This window comes from Sycon ciliatum, chromosome 4 (assembly GCF_964019385.1).
Source record: "Sycon ciliatum chromosome 4, ocSycCili1.1, whole genome shotgun sequence".
Lineage (NCBI taxonomy): Eukaryota > Metazoa > Porifera > Calcarea > Leucosolenida > Sycettidae > Sycon > Sycon ciliatum.
In genome coordinates, this window is record NC_088646.1 from 7676699 (window position 1) to 7696467 (window position 19769).

A 19769-nucleotide genomic window follows, 5' to 3' on the forward strand; every position below is an offset into this window, starting at 1 on the left:
GAGTGGATTCCAAACACACCACCCGGCCGGACTGGTTTGCAAACGACAACAAAATACAGCTCAGCTGAGCTCGACCTCTTTACACGCTGGGGGTCCTGTCGACATGTACATAGTCATTGACATTGTATGTTGTTGGTCTGACAGCATGAAACAAGGTGGAGGACACCGTATTCGGAAACAGTGACCTTTCAACAACCATCCACGGTTGGTAGAGCCCCTGTCCGTTGGGACCATCTGAACCGTCTGACCCTCTTATTTAGGGGAGGTTTTTTTATAGACTTCTCCTAACGTCAGTCGTGTATTCTGTGATCGCTCCTGGATGTCGTCCTGATAGTCATAAAAATAGTAGCTATTTCAACCTGGATTGCTTTTCTTAAAATTAATCTTCTGTTCTTCCAACTTCTGCCCATGGCGTCCCTCTCTCAGCTCGTCAGCTGACAACAATTGCTGTCACCACCATGACACTGTCGTGAGAAGGTGCTCTCTGTAGACGAGGTTGGTGATGTCTCGACGCGGCCATGGGTAGGCCTTCAGGCTTCACCACGTCGGAACACCCCGGCTACACGTTGGTTACACGGACACGGACCACTGTCGGTGTCCTCCACCTTGTTTCATGCTGTCAAACCAACAACATGTGTGAACTAAAACAAGGTTTATCTAATACCATAGTCATATTGTATCTGCAAAAAAATTGTAGATAAGATTTACCACGACGTAGACGTACGATCGAGTCGAGTAGAGACAGTCTGTGCAGGTATTTTACTACTCCGGACCGGTCGACCCTGGTCTGTAGTCTAGTTCAGTACTAGCATAGGTAACGATTTCTTGTCAAGCTTTTGTGTTCAATCTTTTCAGTGTTCTATTTATTTCCGAATTTGGGTTGTCTTTTTGCTATGGTTCTTACTTCATGGTTTCACGCTATTGCCAGTATTGGCGTTGTGAATAACCCGTTCTTAAAGTCTGCATACCTTCCGTAATTCTGTTCTTCATTTTTTAGCCTGTCAAAAGGCCTTAGGCCTGTGGGGATTGCCCTATCAAAAATTTATTAAATAATAAAATAATAATAATAAAAGTAGTGTATACAGTAGAGTCTGATCCCAGTTGGCACACCACTGTCACCAGGCGCGGTGCTTCCACCTGTTTCGTGATCTTGGGGTGGACTACCAAGTGACCAGATGCCTGGCCGACGTACAATACTGTACTAGTAGGCCCTGTGTGCCATGAATGGTGAAGGAACGTCGCAAGCAAAGCTTCGAAGCCATACACTATACAGACTCAGTAAAATGAAAGGAAACAAACGAAATACTAGTACAACGGTTGTCCGGACATGAACTGTGCTTTCAGTGGTGGGTGTCCGATAAAACAGTCACTGTACTGAGCCAAGGCTGTTTTACGGGACGCTCGCCACTCAAAGCATGGTTGGAAGCAGGGAATAGTAAAATACTGAGCTAGTACCTTACCACTCCCTGGTTGGAAGTGTCGTAGTGGGTGAGGTCGATCTGACAGTTTGATGTCGGACCGACTCTGCCCCAGTGCTTCGGTAATCTTGTACGGTTTTCGTTGGACAGAGGTTGGTCGTCAATTGTGATTCATCGCTGATTTTTCAGGCTCTTTCTGCTCCATACTAGGAGCCTGGACCCATTCTGTGACCTTCCTGTTACTGTACACTATGCACAAGACAGTATTGTCCAGTCAGTGATATGGAGTTCGCCGAACGGTGTCGCGTTCCAAGCTGAGAAAGTAAGTTTCTACAGTGCTGTTTTGTGGAACTTGCTACCGGAAGATGTGCGGACCGTCTCGTGGCTCCCTAAGTTTAAACTGCCCTCCGTATTGCTGCGATGTATGACAATTGCATTCCTGCCTAATGCCTGGCCGACTACGGTACCGTGAGTACTAGTAGAGTGTCTCGCCACCCATACTGTGATAACTGTTAGCACTAGTGCTTTCATAGGATGCCCTTACCCACTTAGAGTACATACTTACACAACGGTGATACACCTTGCCTACTTTAGCCTTCTGCTGTTCTTCTGCTCTTTTATCCCTCCCTACTGAGTCCTGACACATTAAATTTTGATTACGACAGATAATTATTACCGGTATGTAATGTCACCCCCCCCCCCCCCCCCCAACACACACACACCCTTCATGGGCAACCCGTTTGACTTAGCGAAGTAAAATAAAGAATACATACAATACATACTCAATCTACAATACATACTCGGTATTCGGGTCGAGACCAGGACCATACTAGCTAGACATATCCCAACGCCTAGACTAGAGCCTGTCAATCTGTCCGATGAACCGATGCCGGTGATGGCATATTTTGCGCGGCTGGATGATCGCATCCTTCAAATGCCATTCAAAAGAGAATCAGTAAAAGCAACAGCAAGGTGTAAAATGCAATCAGTGAACCCGGCGGTCATCACGGCGTGTTGTTCTACGTCGCAGGAGTTTCAACAATACTCGCCGGTATTGCACTATTGGGCCTGTGTGTGTGACACGCTCGAATTAAATGTGACACGCTCATGCATCCGACTGTGGCACAGATCAGTGTCCAGTGCAGCTCTAATAGTAATACATAATGTAGTATTATACATGTACTACAGTAAGCTGAGTAACCACAAATACACACTGTACAATGATCAATACCTACTTTTACCAGTGAATACCTAATTTTATGATGATCTATAATCAGATAATGTCAAGAGTACTTGATAATGTACATCATGATACCAGTAGACTATCATTGTTGTACCAGTTTGCAATGATTATGTACACGTACATGCAGGTCAAGTTCTTCTTCTTCAACACAAGCTACTGTAGCTGTATTACTTTGTTCTTGCTCGTACAAGAGGCTGTATTGTTCCAGAAAAAAAGCAAAAAAGCACATGTACTATAGAATCTGATACAGTATATTATACTTCCGCCAATATTTCAGCATCAACATAATTATTCGCGATCTTGAAAGGAGGACCACGCCTCGGTCCTCACTACCCGGTACCCCTCAGCTGTGATATGCCTGCACGCTCGTCATCACCTCATGTAGCAAGCAAATACTTGGAATAGCTGGACCTGATGGTGTTACTGTTGTCTTACACATTCCTATAATAGTATTTCGACTAGAGACAAACATGCGGCGCACAGCTGATTTAGCAAACACTGTGAATAGTACATGTAAGCCGCTAAGCGTGGAGAGTAAAGCAACTGGCAGCAGGTCAGAATGCACGCACACATCACAAAGCAGGCTTAGGGGAGAGACTTACTCAAAACCAGGAGACAGGATTGAACACTTGAATTGAACGGTGCGGTTGGTCCGAAATCTTTCCTCTCCTACTGCGACGCGACCGCCGTTTCGTAGCCTTAATTATCGTGTGCAGAACCACCTGGTGACCATCATGCATTGTAATGCAGTTCACTCCGCGATAAAGAATGTGATGCAGTTACTAAGGAAGGAAGACGTGCGTTCCAGTTGGGTTTGTAAATGTGCGTCTAGCGATCGCGCGCGGGCGCGCGTGTGTAGGCATTGGCGGATTAATGCTCGAAAAGCAGTGAAATTAATTGGCAGAACCATACAACCTTATGGCAGGCAATTCCTCAAATTCTGCTCCATTTCTTTATCCACATACCAAACATGTATGAAACTTACCAGAAAAAGTACCGAATTCTACCAATTCTTCTGCCGGCATTATTTATAATTATAATAATAATACAATGGTGATCTGCCACCAACCATGAAAATGTTACTATACCATCACTCAGCCCGCCATCGCTGTTGACGACCAACATCGACCGCATCGACCTGACACCTCGTCCAAGAGTTCCGCTGTCTTGCAAGTGTCTGTACTTTTAGTAATGGTGGCTTTTTGGATACGGAAATAACTTTTAAAATTCCAGATTGAACCAGATTCCTCGTGTTTTGTGTACACTGCAAAGTCTCATCTTTCAAGTGCCATCGACTTCAAGAGGACCAAGGTGTTGGTAGGACGATGACTACAGGCTTAGGCTATATATTATTATTAAAGTTTATACACACTGCTATAGAGTTGAGACGAAGGCTGCGAACTATTATAAAGGCATCCCATTTCCGCTATCTCGACCAATTCCACTGGGCATGTACTGATTTGGACGCGAACTCAGTTAGAGGCGTGTGGCTGTTCAGATCAACTCAAAGCTAAGATTATCCCGACTGCACAGCAGTCAGTCTCTGCAGCATCTCATCCAGACCACTTTTATAAAACTCCACTTACACGTCACTTAAAACATAAACTGATAAAGCACTAGAAGTCTCGACAATAATGGGTAACCACTAACCAACTGTTATTGGTTACCGCGCTGCGACTCAATACAAGTAGTCTCGTCGTTCCTCCTGGACGTATCAGGTTTTCGCCATCTTCTGACTGAAGTAGAGTCTTCGACCAATAACAGTTAGTGGTGACCCATTAGCTAGAGGAGTCGGCAATATGACTATTGTCGAGACTTCTAGTGCTTTATCAGTTTGTACAATCCATGTATGTATCAGCCTCTTACAAGCAGATACAAAACCTCTTGATGTCACCAAGAGTACCGTGATAAACCGGTTTACATCATGGTGACATAGCAGACTCAGCGGAGCACGTTCAGGTTGGTTGTAACTCTGAGTTTCATGCCGCTAGTCAATCATCACACAACTGATACTCGAATCTACCCAACACGGCAACAGTATGCTTATAAACACACAGGGCCACAAGCATAAACAAATTTAGCGCTAAATCTGGTGTAAGGTATGGGGAGAAAGTTGGCGCGGGCCAAGGCGCGACAGTAGAAGTACCGGGAGGGTGGCGGGCAACAGGCAGGTGTGAGCATGAAAGCGCGGACAGAGGCGATGGGGAGGCAGTGTACAGCAGATGGGTGGAGGGGCCAGGAAGATGGCGCGCAATGGGCCAGTGAGATCGCTAGGCCTGCCCCCGGACGAGCCTCTGGAGTTTCGAGAAAACTCCATTTTTTTATTTTTGTTGCAGTGCCGAAAGACCATCTTTTCAGGAAAGTGAAATTCCTCGAAAAGTCCTACTAGCGGCAACCCGAAACTCCCTCTAGAATTCGACGATTCTGCCGCGTCATACCCTGTCAAAAGGCCTTAGGCCTGTGGGGATTGCCCTATCAAAAACTTAATAATAATACCAGTGGACCACAGTGATTTGCCAGTAAAACGGGGTTACCAGATTAGAAAAAAGGTTCTAATGGAAATTTGGGCGAAGGACTGAGCATACTTGAACAATGTAAGAATGAAAACTGTCAACGAATCTCTTTTCAGGAAATCTGGGAAGGGCCAGTATATCTCCAATGGTTCCTAGCGATCTAACCTCTGGGGTGTCGGTAGAACGCGTCTCACCTAATCCTGTGAATGATTGTTCACATGCACATACACACGCACACACACACATGCGCACACGCGCACACCTTGAACGGCCACCGCCATGCCGGAGTGCGATGCTCGCACGTGAGCAGAGCAATAGGTATAAACAGGGAGTCACAGGCTCACAGCATGGCACTTGGTGAAGTTGGTCCACCCGCAACTACATCATTGGGAAGCTTGCCACTGCAGGAGGACGAGGGTGCTATGGCATTTGCCTCCACTACATGCCTCGTTCTGCGCAGCGCAGTACCGCGGCTCTTCCTCCGTGATGGCTGTCTTGGCCAGGTCAGTGCTTTGTAGCAAAACCCAGCACGCTGTCTCCTTCTGGGGCCATGTCTGGAATGCGAAGACAGAGCTCCCCAAAAAGCACTTGCCTAGCGCCTGGTGAGGCGATTGGAGTCCATCCTGGCAAAATGACTGAGTCAATGACCGAGGGAAGAATGATGATGGTACAGCAGCAGATCACCATGGTTTCCAGGAAGTCTGACCTGGTCTGCTATCTCCGCCATGCTGGTGATCATGGTGAACCTGGCACATCTGCCATTGACATTGTGTGAAGCGGGATCTACCCAGGATGGCACGGTTGCATGCATGGTGGAAAGCGTCGAGCCGTAGCCTACCCTGTCCCCGGTTCACTGCTCAGGTTCTGGCGATGTATTGTAGAACGACGTAGATGTAGTGAGCACAACGGGTGTTTGTACACCCATCTCCAGTCCTCATGGATATGGAGACTTTTGGAGAGGCATTGGCATTGAAAAGTAGACTGCTGCACCCTACTAAAAGCGTATGGTGCCTTTCCCAATTGTACCATTACCTAACCACCAGGGGCGTCAGAAGGGATTTACCGGTAGGGTATTTAACAGTGCGGGTAAGGTCAGCCATCTGAAGTACAACTTACTCTTGGGGGAGGGGTGGCTCCGCTGAAAATTTCTAAATGTATAGCCCAACATCACATCACCACTGCCTTTTTCTTGATTCACGGGGTAGCTGGGACAACGAGTGGTACGGTCAATACCGTACTGGGGTAGCGTGTCCATCTAACCATCCAGTAAACCGCTGACCAGGGTAAGTGAAACCGGTCCCAGGCGCGTGCGCCGGTGCCCTTCAAGGGGGGGATTCCGGGGACCTCCCCCCGGGAAAAATTTCAAAAAGTTAAGCAAAATCCTGCATTTTGAGCTAAAAAAGGGGGGTTCCGGGCACCCAGGAACCCATACGGGGCACGCGCCTGGGTCCTGCACTTGCTCTATATCCCCGCAAGACTCCAGATTGGCGCCGCTCCATCTCCCCGCAAGACTCCAGATGGGCGCCGCTCCATCTCCTCGCCAGATTTCAGATGGACATCACTTTGAGCATTATCGTCCACAGCCATCGCCTTCTCAGTCGTGCTCAAGGTCAAGCCCCAGCGACTTGAGCAGCTTATCAAGTCCCATGCTAGTGAGTCCAGATCATGGTGAGTGACAGTGCACAGGAGCCACATCATCGTAAAACTGTGATCACTGTGCACTTCACCCACACCCACCCAAACACCCACCCGCACCCACACACAGACACCCACCCACCCACACACCCGCACCCATACACAGACACAGACACCCACACACAGACACAGACACAACACACACATGATTGCCACAGTTGCAGCAACAATGATGTGGTTATATAATACACTTCCCAGGGGCTTTGGTTAAAAACCGTTAAAAAAGTAAAGATCCAAATGATAATGGTTGAAAATGAAGAACTATAATGCTGACACAACACACGCAAACGAATGTTTATCTTGAAAGTAGACTTTTATGTACAATCATTCTGTGCATCTTTACATATTTACAACAGATATATAATGGCGAAAACACATCTCACATATACCACACTACCAATCGAGCCATTCCTTCATATAGACACATGTTGAAGGCGACACGGCACTGCCTTCGCAGCAGTTGAACACCAGCGGGCAAGCAGCACACGGAGTGCACATGAGACCGGTGGGCGCAAGCGTCGAGGAGCGCGCGCGGTACAGCACGACCGGCTTTCCGTCCATGCCGCTGGTCACCTCGCGCTCCACTTTGCCGTCGTAGATCAGCGCGCCGAGTAGCATCTCGATATGCTCAACAGTCAGCTTTACTTTACTGACGCCAAGCCGGTTTATAAACTCCCACACGTCACTAGAGTTTGTCAGCGCTGCACTACGCCGGGCGATTGGATCCAGATCGCCGACTGCAACACCACCAAACGCTGCTGCCGGCGCCAGCGTACTGGCTCTGCTCTGCAGAAATTTCAGACACTGCTGCATTAGCACATCCACAAACTCTGACTCAAAGTCCTGATCAGTGAACCATGGTCCTCCTGTCACTGACTGATCTGGCTCCAAGTTGAAGAGCATGTAAACTTTCTTCTTTTGATTCCCGACACTCTTCAACTGCTTGATGATCTTCTTGCTCTCTAGCGTTTTCAGCACTTTCTTCAGCTGTGTTTCGTTCAGGCCACTCTGTTGCCTAATGTCTCGTGTCCAAATGCCCTTCGTCTGAGCCTGCTCAACAATCTGGTAAACTAGTTTCTCCTCATTGTCAGCACCTTGCAGGCTGCCAAGCACCTCCGTGTTTTTCGTCCGGTAAAACAACACATCGCCCTGCTTCAACACTTCCAGTCTTCCAGTGGATAAAAGGCGATTGATGGCCGTGGCCAGACGAGCAGCCTCCACATGCTGGGGCAATTCTCGACGTATAAGATCATGGCTGACCTCACCACTGCGCTGGCATAATTCCAAAATCCGAACTTCCAAGTCCAACACCTCGGCCGCTTCTTGCTTTATAACAACCTCCGCTACAGCCATCACTCCCTGTTACATCTTTCACGTCGATACCAAGGGACTAGAAGAAGGAGAACACGTAGTACAACTCAACTAAACTTCCAATGAATGTGTCTAAAAAATGGATTTGGCACTTTTTCGCATCTTGAGTTTTTCAAAAAAATATAATTATACGATCACATGCACATGCACGAGATGTACGACGCGAAGGTAGACGTCATCGTCGTCATGTCACCCGACCACCACGACCACGGCCGGTACGGGCCGGGCCACGGCTAGCCGGCTAGGCTTGTCCACAAAATGTTTTCAATTATTTCTGAATTTTGGTTGGATTTTCGCACTTTGAATTTTTTTTGAATTTTGGCCTCATCAGGATTAAATTTTGGCCGTTTTTGGAGAACGACAGTGCTGTCACTAGACATAGCCCGATTTTGCTAGCAATTCTGCTGGCAAAATATCGAAGAATTTTGACGAGAGAATTTGCTGGCAAAATGGAGCAAAATATCGGTATGTTCGCTGGAAATTGGGAGATTTTACACTTATACGGTGCATGTGACTCATTTTCGTACATTTTGCGAACACGTGACTCATTTTTTCTCATTTTTGCCAACACGTGACCCACTTTCGGTCAGTTTTCCTACACGTGACCCAAATTTGGCCTTGCATTGGAGCAAAAAGGGAGCAAAATATCGAGTGACCTGGCAAAATGAAAGCAAAATATCGACGATGAGCGAGCAAAATTTTGCGGCAAAATATCGAAGTTTCCCTGGCAAAATCGGGCTTTGCCTAGCTGTCACATCTGGAGAGTACATGTGCTGCTCAATATATTACCAAGTTTGACATGTGAAAACAGTACTTTCAAATACACACACCTTTGACCTTTGACCTTTTGACACCCATCCCCCAAATTTGGAAGCACACAGCAGTACAGACACACATGATAAGCAGTTTGTGGTTTTTTTTTTTTTTTTTTTTTTCATTTTTTGGAAATGTTGGGTACGAGTACTGTAAAAACCATGGCAGCGGATCGAATTTTTTCTGCATTTTGGGGGATTTTTTGAATTTTCTTAAAACATTTTGACCGTTTTTTTCGCTTTTTGAATTTCAATTTTGCACAAAATAATTCGCATGATGTGGCCACCCTTACTAGATACTAGGCCTTAGCCACGGCCACATGCACAGCTAGCTAGAGAGTAGAGTCACAGACTCCAGTGACAGGCCAGGAGTCCCAGGACAGGACTGGCCCAGGCCAGGAGTCCCTGATACTGACGTCATGATCATCACTCATGCATATGCATGACTTGTTTGTACACAATCATGACACTGTAATAAATTTGTATTGTATGTACACTGCACTGTTGTTGTTGTCGTGTTGTGTCACAAGTAGCGGATATCTAGGAGGATGGAACTCAGAGTTTCACGCATGAGGCGATCATCAGACAACCGCATTCCTACTTGCCTTTGCTGTAGTTGTAATAGCTGAACAGGCTTGTAAGTAAATACTAGTAGTTAGCTGTAGCAGTGCCGCAGTAGTACTGTACCTGCACAATGTAGGTTCTTTCTGGAAGTACCAGTCCAGCTCAGTCAAACTGTCATGATCCATTTCAACACAAACAATCAAACATTCAGCAGCAGCCGCGGGCCAGCAGCGCGCGGGCGAACTTATGATGTCATGATTGTATCTGCAATGACTCCCCTATCATAAAAGTCCAGGATTTCATAAAGCCTTTGACTCTTCACTCGGCAATCTTTAACTGTTTGGCATCGGTTCATATGATTAATTTTTTAAACTTCCAGAGGCGTCAGAAGGTAAGTTAGGGTGGTACGGTGGTCATCCATCTGAGCATGAGGTGCAGTTTACTGAGCTGGCTTGTTGGGATTGTGGTTACGCCGAAATTTTTCGAAGTTTAGAGCCCAAACCAGTGCTTTTGATTGATTCATGGGGCAAAGCCTGTGGTGCGGTCACGTTACTTTGTGTACGATATCATATCGGAAGTGAAGGATACATGACCTCCTTAGCAATAAATACACGCTGGTGGCCAAAAAGTTGGCCGATGAACTGGACCGGTTCCGCCGGGCCTGCACGGTAGTGACCGTAGCGTGTCCGACGTGTCCGACGTCGGCCCTGACTATGACTTAGTAACCGTATCGTGAGTCTATGGCCGGTACCAGCCTGGCATGTTCTGAGCCGAGGAACCAGCCTGGCATGTTCTGAGCCGAGGAACCAGCCTGGCATGTTCTGAGCCGAGGAACCAGCCTGGCATGTTCTGAGCCGAGGAACCAGCCTGGCATGTTCTGAGCCGAGGAACCAGCCTGGCATGTTCTGAGCCGAGGAACCAGCCTGGCATGTTCTGAGCCGAGGAACCAGCCTGGCATGTTCTGAGCCGAGGAACCAGCCTGGCATGTTCTGAGCCGAGGAACCAGCCTGGCATGTTCTGAGCCGAGGAACCAGCCTGGCATGTTCTGAGCCGAGGAACCAGCCTGGCATGTTCTGAGCCGAGGAACCAGCCTGGCATGTTCTGAGCCGAGGAACCAGCCTGGCATGTTCTGAGCCGAGGAACCAGCCTGGCATGTTCTGAGCCGAGGAACCAGCCTGGCATGTTCTGAGCCGAGGAACCAGCCTGGCATGTTCTGAGCCGAGGAACCAGCCTGGCATGTTCTGAGCCGAGGAACCAGCCTGGCATGTTCTGAGCCGAGGAACCAGCCTGGCATGTTCTGAGCCGAGGAACCAGCCTGGCATGTTCTGAGCCGAGGAACCAGCCTGGCATGTTCTGAGCCGAGGAACCAGCCTGGCATGTTCTGAGCCGAGGAACCAGCCTGGCATGTTCTGAGCCGAGGAACCAGCCTGGCATGTTCTGAGCCGAGGAACCAGCCTGGCATGTTCTGAGCCGAGGAACCAGCCTGGCATGTTCTGAGCCGAGGAACCAGCCTGGCATGTTCTGAGCCGAGGTACCAGCCTGGCATGTTCTGAGCCGAGGAACCAGCCTGGCATGTTCTGAGCCGAGGAACCAGCCTGGCATGTTCTGAGCCGAGGAACCAGCCTGGCATGTTCTGAGCCGAGGAACCAGCCTGGCATGTTCTGAGCCGAGGAACCAGCCTGGCATGTTCTGAGCCGAGGAACCAGCCTGGCATGTTCTGAGCCGAGGAACCAGCCTGGCATGTTCTGAGCCGAGGTACCAGCCTGGCATGTTCTGAGCCGAGGAACCAGCCTGGCATGTTCTGAGCCGAGGAACCAGCCTGGCATGTTCTGAGCCGAGGTACCAGCCTGGCATGTTCTGAGCCGAGGTACCAGCCTGGCATGTTCTGAGCCGAGGAACCAGCCTGGCATGTTCTGAGCCGAGGAACCAGCCTGGCATGTTCTGAGCCGAGGTACCAGCCTGGCATGTTCTGAGCCGAGGTACCAGCCTGGCATGTTCTGAGCCGAGGTACCAGCATGGCATGTTCTGAGCCGAGGAACCAGCTTGGGTGAACGTCTTACAACGTTACCGGCCGCATGATCTGGTTTCATATACTGTACAATGTATATCTGTAGAGTATGATGTAGAGTCACGTGATGCTGCAGGCAGTTTACAAGGCCCAGTCCCATACCACTGACTGCACCATGTACCCAACTAATTGGTGTGATGGCCTCTTAGGTCATCATGGGTATTTTAACTACTATTTTAGCTTTTTAGTCTCGAATACTGTAGTCCTTAGGAGCCTGTTCTCTTGCGATAGCCTATGCCCAGGCCATGGTATAAACTAGGGGTCAAACGGGTGTACCTTTAACTAACGAACGGGTAATTTTCTTAACGGGCGGGTTAACGGGTACCCTTTAACAGCCATGTTTAAAGTTTTGCGCAATTTTCACATAAATCAAGATTTTAATTGATCTGTTCTCGGGTTGCATTTTGATATCACGTTGTGATTCGCAAATTGATTTGTGTCTCATAGTCGCAGAGGTAGATCTGCTAGGTACGAAAATGCAACAATAATGCAGACATCCAGCGTGGAGTTGTAAATAATTGACTTCCGCCTGGAATACACGATCCCAGCAGTGTTGCTCCGTACTGACTGAATCATCAAAATCCAAACGGGTACTCTTTTACTAACGGTACCTGAGATTAACGGTCGGGCACACCCCTTTGACTCTAGTACAAACTATAAAAGTAGCAAAGAGAGCCTGACGATTTTAGAGCCAATGTTGTATGGCAACGGTGAGCGAACGCGGTGCTAAGAATAATCGTCTTCATCTCAAGTTGCCGCCATAGTCGGGTCCTCAGACTAGCTGCTTCGAGGCCAGGTGCATCACTGGATGTACGTCTTCCACCGTTAACGCATTCCTGGTCACCCAGCATTCACCATGGTAACACGATGAATCCCAGACTACAGTAGACGAGGTACAGCGCGGACAACGGGGGGGGGGGGGGGGGGGTAGCGATACATGACCGTGATGTGAACCGCTCAACTGGACTCAGTCGGGTTGAGCGGTTACTAGTGTAGTAGCACTCGCAAGAGTCACGCCTGCTTTTCTTCTCATGAAGACTGTGTAGGTTCAGTCCCAGTTTCTCGCCTGACTGCTGTTATGGTCCACGCTAATGCTAACAGGGGGGGGGGGGGGGCAGGGTCCATGGTCAGATCCCATCCATATCAGATGATAGAATCTCAGTAAATTAGCACTGGCTCACCATGCTCACTGTAGCAACAAGATAAAGAAGACCAATGTCATTTTTGGCAACCTAGCCCTTAGCCTTAGGCTTAGGTGATGGTCATGACACTGACTGACTGACACCCTGACACAGAGGACTGCTGGTACTGCCTGGTGTAGGCTATGGAGTATGGGCCACTAATACTAATAGTAATAGGCACTATGGCCATGGCAGACCTATCACCATGATTACGCCCACAGGCACAGGACCTCTGGCCATGTGGCATGATACAGCAGCACTCTACTTGTACTCCAGCAGCCAGCAAGCTAGCATGCTAGCATGCAGTGGACCGGTCGACCATGCACGTGCAGATCACATCTCTGGTAAGGGCCACGTGAGTAGCAGCGTCACCAGACTGTAAGTGTAAGACTCCAGTGCAGTCCAGACTGTCCAGACCTGGCCAGATACTGAGATACTGATAGAGATAGGGAGCTAGAGTCCAGACTGTCCAGACCTGGCCAGATACTGAGATACTGATAGAGATAGGGAGCTAGAGCCGTAGACATGGTAGAGGCTAGCCAGTAGTACTGCAAGAGGGCAGGTGCCTAGACAAGATGATTATCAGTTGAGCAGGAGGAGCCTTGAAACCATACTGATGATCAGGACAGCTGACTGAATCTTCGAGTTCATGGAACAGTCAGCGCCTGTCTCAAGATCGTGATTTGCTGCTTTTTCGGACAATGATCCTCTTCCCCGAATGCGAGGAACTAAACCAACTTACTTGTGCTGAAGAGAGAATAGCTAGCTAGTAGCTACCTAGTAGTACTAGTAGCAGCAGCAAGTACATGTAGATCTAGCGGTAATAGTGCAATTTATGTCACCTAACCCTTCCCTGACCAGCGGCAGCTCTTTCTGCAATGAAAATGAATGAGCTGTTGGAATGTTTGAGATGTTCAGTGTCGCACTGCGAATGCTTATAGTTGCGATTATCATGCCTTTGTGAAAACTGTAAAACTGTGTTGTGCATTGGTGAACTCTTGTACCTTTGCAGTTCCAGTAGCTGATCACGGAAGCATTCAGAGGAGGACCACTTGCTGCTGCTCTAGCATCCGCTACAACCGCTGGAGCGTGATAGCAGCGGTATTTGATTTGGGTGACTTCTCTCCACGGCACTAGTGGCCACTCCAGTGCCGGGTACAACGAGTCGTAGATATCTACCCTGCACTTCGGCAATCGTTAGCGGGCTGGGGAGCGCAACAACTAACTAACTTCTGCTAGTAGAAAACTACTCTCGGTCCGTCTCCTGCGGAGTGGCGAGCAGCATCGTGATCCGTGAAGTCCCTGCTGTGGTGCTGTTGGAGATTTCTTGGTCCCCGGGATCAAAACTACTGTCGTACTGAGCAGGGTCTAGTTTGCCACCAGGATTTCAGGAGAAAACTGCACTTCGTTGTCCAGATTCGCGCTGCATAAGCACGAGGGCTATTCTTTGCAACGATCCGCGTGGTGCAACTGGCACACAGTACAGACTAGACTGGGCGCGTGTTCTGGTAGATTTGCATCAGTGCGTGTGCAGACAGTCAGTGTGGCTGCTGACTCAGTGACTGTCTGTCCATCTGAGCGGGTCACTCTACACTACATGCTCAAGCCAATCAAGTCACCCTGCTGCGAATGAGGACATGAATACTAGTACTGCCACTGGTGTGCCCAGGATTAGTGCCATAGACTATAGTGGATGAAGAACCGTTGACCACTATGTCTTAGTGGATATCCTGTAGCAGCTTTTTGACTATTATTGCCAAGTAGTAGAATAGCAAGTCACTGTCTGTGCACCAGCAACAGAGAGCCACCCATTGACTGTCAGTCGGACCAATCAGTGTGACGGCAATAGTGTACGTTACTGGGTTGATACGCCTACAGCAGCCGAACACGACGGGTCACAGGCTGAAGTCTGACGATGGTGAAGGCAGGCGGTGGTTGCTGTGGCTACGGCTGTCTGGCCATTGTGAGCATGTTGGTACTGGTCCCCGCCATCCTACTCTACATCTATATGAACACTCTCTTCCTGCTTATTATCAGAGAGGTGAGTTATCATACCGTAACATTTCGCATTTGGTGTCAGGGCAATATTGCGTCCCAGGACCCTTCAGGTACTCATCTAATGATAAAACAGGGTATCTCTCCCTTTCTCACTGCTCTACCATCTCACTGCTCTACCATCTCAGCATCTTTAAAACTCGCTATCATGGGCCAATGGCGATATATCGACCAGTATGGTGTGATGTAAGCTACAGCTTTTAACACATTCATTGCTCCATTTTTGTTCATTTGTGAACTTTACAGAGCATGGATTTGTTACTCTGTCCTTCAGTTTCAGTTGCTGGAAAAGGTCCTATTCAGTCGTTTTGCCTATCCCTTGTCATTTTTCTGCTCTATGCTTTTTACATTACCAGCAAGCTTACATTCAACCCGGTGGAGAAGTTGAGAAGCAATGGGCCAATCCAGAGGTGCCTGTATACTGCAAATTCTACTTTTACGATCTGATAAACCCGGAAGGCTTCAAACAAGGAGAGCGACCGGAATTTGACGAAGTCGGACCATTCGTCTACAGGTACGAATAACGTTATTCTTGTATTGGCCGAGCAAGTTGTGTAGCAATGTGAATGTGTGTGCACGCTCCCACTACATATCTCAATAAATCTGCGTGCTTTGTGCTGACACACTTCACTTGGCTCATATCAGGACATGCTTGACCAGTGCATGTACAGTGGTACATGTTGGTGTATGCGATGCAAAGCCTGTTATTCCACACCGATTGGAATCTACTACATGTATGGATGGTGGGGGTTCGTTGGAGTCACGTGTCTGCTTGTGCTTTCTGGTTCACCTGCAGGGAACACCGCGAGAAGTATGACCTGCAGTACACGTACGATGACACATTGGTCCAATATCGCATGGATCATTACTTCACGCTGGACCTGAATGCGTCTGTCTTTGATCCACGCCTTTACAACATCACAACACTCAACACACCACTTGCGGTAATACTGCTGTAGAAGATATAGGAATCAGCAACAGGGATTCGTGTTTTTTTGCTCTGTTTGACCTTTCATGATGTTTCAGTCCTATCGTGCTGCCGGGCTTTGCTATGTTTTGCTAGCTGACGCTAATCAGCATGCATGACATGTGAAACAGTTTATAACTACTTCAGACAGTCTTCAGTACTTGCATGCGTCTCAGTTAGAGGGTATAGGTGGTCGCAGATGAGGCTCGTATGTGGCTTGACTGTGCTAGACCATGTGGAGGAGAACGCTTCAGCATTTGGACTGAACAGAACATGTTTGCATGGATGTAAAAATGACCGCGGCCATTTACCCCAAGTCTACAGTACTTTGATGAACACGGATGCTGATTGCTGGTACCGTATACTTATTTTAAAAGCTAAAACTTTTCACCAGAGACTAATTCCGCCCAATTGTGAACAAGGACAGTTCGTCGTGTGAAAAGATTTGTCCATGAATGATGAAACCATATTGAAGGTACCCGGCTACACAAATTTCCCTTAGTGTTGAACTTCAATGTTGTTCAATAACTCTTCAGACGAAAAGGACGGAACTAAACGGGCGATATGTGGACAAGTGAGCCTATGGTGGTTCCTTAGTTTCATACTGACCCCCACCCCATGAAAGCACGTGCACACTGACCATTGCATCGATCCCCCACCCCCTTTCCCTAGAGTACATGGACAATCTTTCAACTAACCGAAAAAACTAACAACATCTGCCCCCTCCCGATTCCAAATTCAGAATATCATTATTTACACACCTTCCCTTACTCATGCCGTTTCAGCTGTCCTGATTGCTGGATGACTTTCTGTGACCGTCTGTGTAGATATTATTGTCAGTCGAGACTCACGAGAAGAGTGAAACGCTGCGTGACCTTCTGAATGCCGTCGTCAAAGGACTTGGAGAAGTCGACCTTATTGTCACCAAGACGGTGGATGAGCTTCTATGGGGATATGACGATCCCATCTTCAAGCTTGCACATCAGTACGACAAGACCTTGCCCGCTCAGTTCTCCCTTCAGGTATGCTAGCATTGCCAGGACATGTAGATGCACTGCCTGATAGTGTGCTCTTTGTTAATTCTGCGCCGGGGCAGCTCGCAGACTTTTCGCCTAGTGCCCAGCACCCACCCAAAATAATTCTGACCCTAGCCATTAGAGGGTGACCCGGGTGACTTGCATTGTTTATGACATTCTCCTGTGCTGTATCTATGTGCTCAGTGTGGACTGTGCAGAGAGATTATGTTCAGCTAGTCACTCTGAGCTCCGTTGATGTAACCTTGGAGACCGAAGCAGCTACTAGCGGCTGTCCGGGAATTGAGTACACTTCCAAGTACAGGGAGGTTGTTGTTGGATCGGAATTCTAGATTCCCTGTTTTCATTCACAATGGTAATCTGTGCTTGATTAGAAGACCGTGCTCTAATCTGGCTCCTTCTCTGTTGTGCGTTTTGTCTCTTCTTTAGCAAAAGAATTTAACCGACGACTCTGAACTGTGGAGTCAAATCTTCACCGGGAAGGGAGACAGCAACCTCGTTGGCGTTTACACACACTGGCACGAGATGACCAAGTTGCCGTACTGGGGCAGCCCACAAGCCAACGGTATCAACGGGACTGATGGCACTCTCTTCCACACAGACATACAGAAAGAGGAACGCCTCGTTGCCTTCATTGATAACCTGTTTCGGTCAGGCTACTTTGTGTTCAATAACTCCGGCGATGTGCGCGGTATCGACACGTATCGCTTCATCATACCCTCAGTAGAGCTGAATAACGACACTGTCGATCCCGACAACAAGCCCTTTTTCATGGACGGCCCCGCAGGTCTTATGAATATGTCAGCGCTGAGCCCCCTGCACCCGCCGGTATTCATGAGCAAGCCGTACTTCCTGAACGCACCCGACGACATCATCGATGGCATGGTGGTCAATAACAGCATGGTAGGATTTCCGCCGGACATCGCCCATCACGATTCTTTCCTGGACGTCAATCCGCTTACTGGAGCTGTGCTCAACGCGCACAAGCGCATGCAGGTCAACGTCCTGGTCAAACCAGAGCCGAGCCATATCTACGACACTTCCATACTGCGCGAGACATACTTCCCGGTGATGTGGGTGGACGAGACGGCAACCATCACTCCATCACTGGCATCGGCCTTCAAGAAGAAGATCATTCTGCCAATGGATGCATGCAGTATCGCTCTACTCGCTCTTATGATCCTAACGGGCTGCGGGTTCACCGTAAGTGTTGGCATTCTGTTACATCGGAAAACGTGTGCCCGCGATGCAGGCTCACAACTCAACCATGGCCGATGGAGACGCAATGGTTCCGTGAACGACGCTGCACCGAATGAAACGACAACACTGCTCCAATAGGCAAAATGTACGGAGGATACTCATCTTTAAAGATCTCCTCAGTAAAATTACAATCATAATATTGAGTGGTGTTGAAATTGTGTTATGTGTTATCAGCCTGCTGTGTCATGCCAGCTTGATATAATCCAGACCCCCATATGTGGTTTAAGTCAGTGTGCAGCCATGTTGGAAAAAGTGACCCTCGATAGACTACTGCATGTTACTATAGCTAGAGATCACAGCACTGGCATGGCAACAGAAACACAAACCTGCAAATACATGTGCTTGATTGTAGCACATCTCCAACATCACTGGTCTTCATACTGTGATCTCCAACATCACTGGTCTTCATACTGTAGGCTGTCACGGTTGCATTCTTTTATTTTTTACTTCATGATAGGCAAAGGCAATGCTGCCTTCTCATCGGAGGGTGAATAAAACCTTTATCGATGTTTGAGCTAAAGCTGATTCATTGATATCAGATTGAAGCATAAGAAACCTCATTCAGTTTTGCAGTCGCGTTTCAGCTGGTCTAAATTACGCGCAAACACAGCCAGAGCTGTTGGCCATTGGTCTAAATTATTAATTTTTTAAGTTGTGGTTGTCAGAACATTTTAGTCACCGTAGTAATCAGAGAATCTATGTCTTCATAATTACTCAATCTGCGGACAGCATGCTGTTTCGTTCTTTTTGAACTCATCAGCGCAGCACAGAGAAAATGAGGCCGAACCTGATAGCAATGAAAATAAAAATTTCCAATCAGGCCCGAACGTACCTTGCCAGAGTGCTCAAACTGACAAGTCAGTGAGCTCTGCATAACGCAAACAGCTTCTTCATAATTATTTACTTTAAAAATGGGACCAGATTCTTCTATTTGTACTATTTGTCTTCCTCAGTGTCAGGTTGGTTAGTGTGGCTGTGGTGGCTAAGCAGCCGATAAGTTTAGGACTCGCATATGGATCATCAATTATGGATTGTTGAGCTTGCTGGTACAACTTTGATTAGCCATTGTTTCTACATGTAGGTGGTGGGTGCATAGCACTTTTTCCAGTAAGTATTGCCTTACTAACCGATGATGTTAAAGGGGAAGTTAAGGCAAAAATTAAAATTTCACCAGTTGTAGTCTTCGGGGTGCTGAGTCGAATGGTCTTGGTCCGAGGAAGCTGAGACGCTCCCTTCCTACTTGAATCCCAATCGAACTCGCGCACTTCCACCGAAACTGGGTGACTGCGCCCTACTAGATGGGGATTTGTATGCAAAATGTCACTAAAAGCGCCATTTCGTTCTTATAAAAGCACGGATGACCGCGATTGGCCCATATGTTGTAGTCTTTGGGACGCTGAGTCGACTGGTTTTGGTCCGAAAAGGCTGCGATGCAGAGTTCCTCCTTTATTCCCAATCGAACATGGTTGAAGAAGCGGTCACGTGGTCCTGTTGGTCACCACGCCAGCAGGTGACAACTTTCACACCAAGGTTCAACTCGAGTGACAGGACTGCACCCAAAAAAGGTCAAACAGGCTAGTAAGTTGTA

General features: G+C 48.0%; 2 protein-coding genes across 2 annotated transcripts; one reads left to right on the plus strand and one right to left on the minus strand.

Annotated features, from left to right (window-relative positions):
- Positions 1-7042: 7042 nt before the first annotated feature.
- On the minus strand, positions 7043-8333 carry LOC135813603 (DNA-directed RNA polymerase III subunit RPC6-like). The gene has a single exon (XM_065326684.1). The coding sequence runs from the start codon at positions 8220-8222 to the stop codon at positions 7263-7265; it is 960 nt and encodes a 319-aa protein (XP_065182756.1). The 5' UTR covers positions 8223-8333; the 3' UTR covers positions 7043-7262.
- Positions 8334-13495: 5162 nt separating this feature from the next.
- On the plus strand, positions 13496-19133 carry LOC135814220 (lysosome membrane protein 2-like). Its single transcript, XM_065327309.1, has 5 exons — positions 13496-14906; positions 15277-15434; positions 15717-15864; positions 16715-16909; positions 17351-19133. The coding sequence occupies exons 1-5, from the start codon at positions 14781-14783 to the stop codon at positions 18257-18259; spliced, it is 1536 nt and encodes a 511-aa protein (XP_065183381.1). The 5' UTR covers positions 13496-14780; the 3' UTR covers positions 18260-19133.
- The last annotated feature ends 636 nt before the right edge of the window (positions 19134-19769 follow it).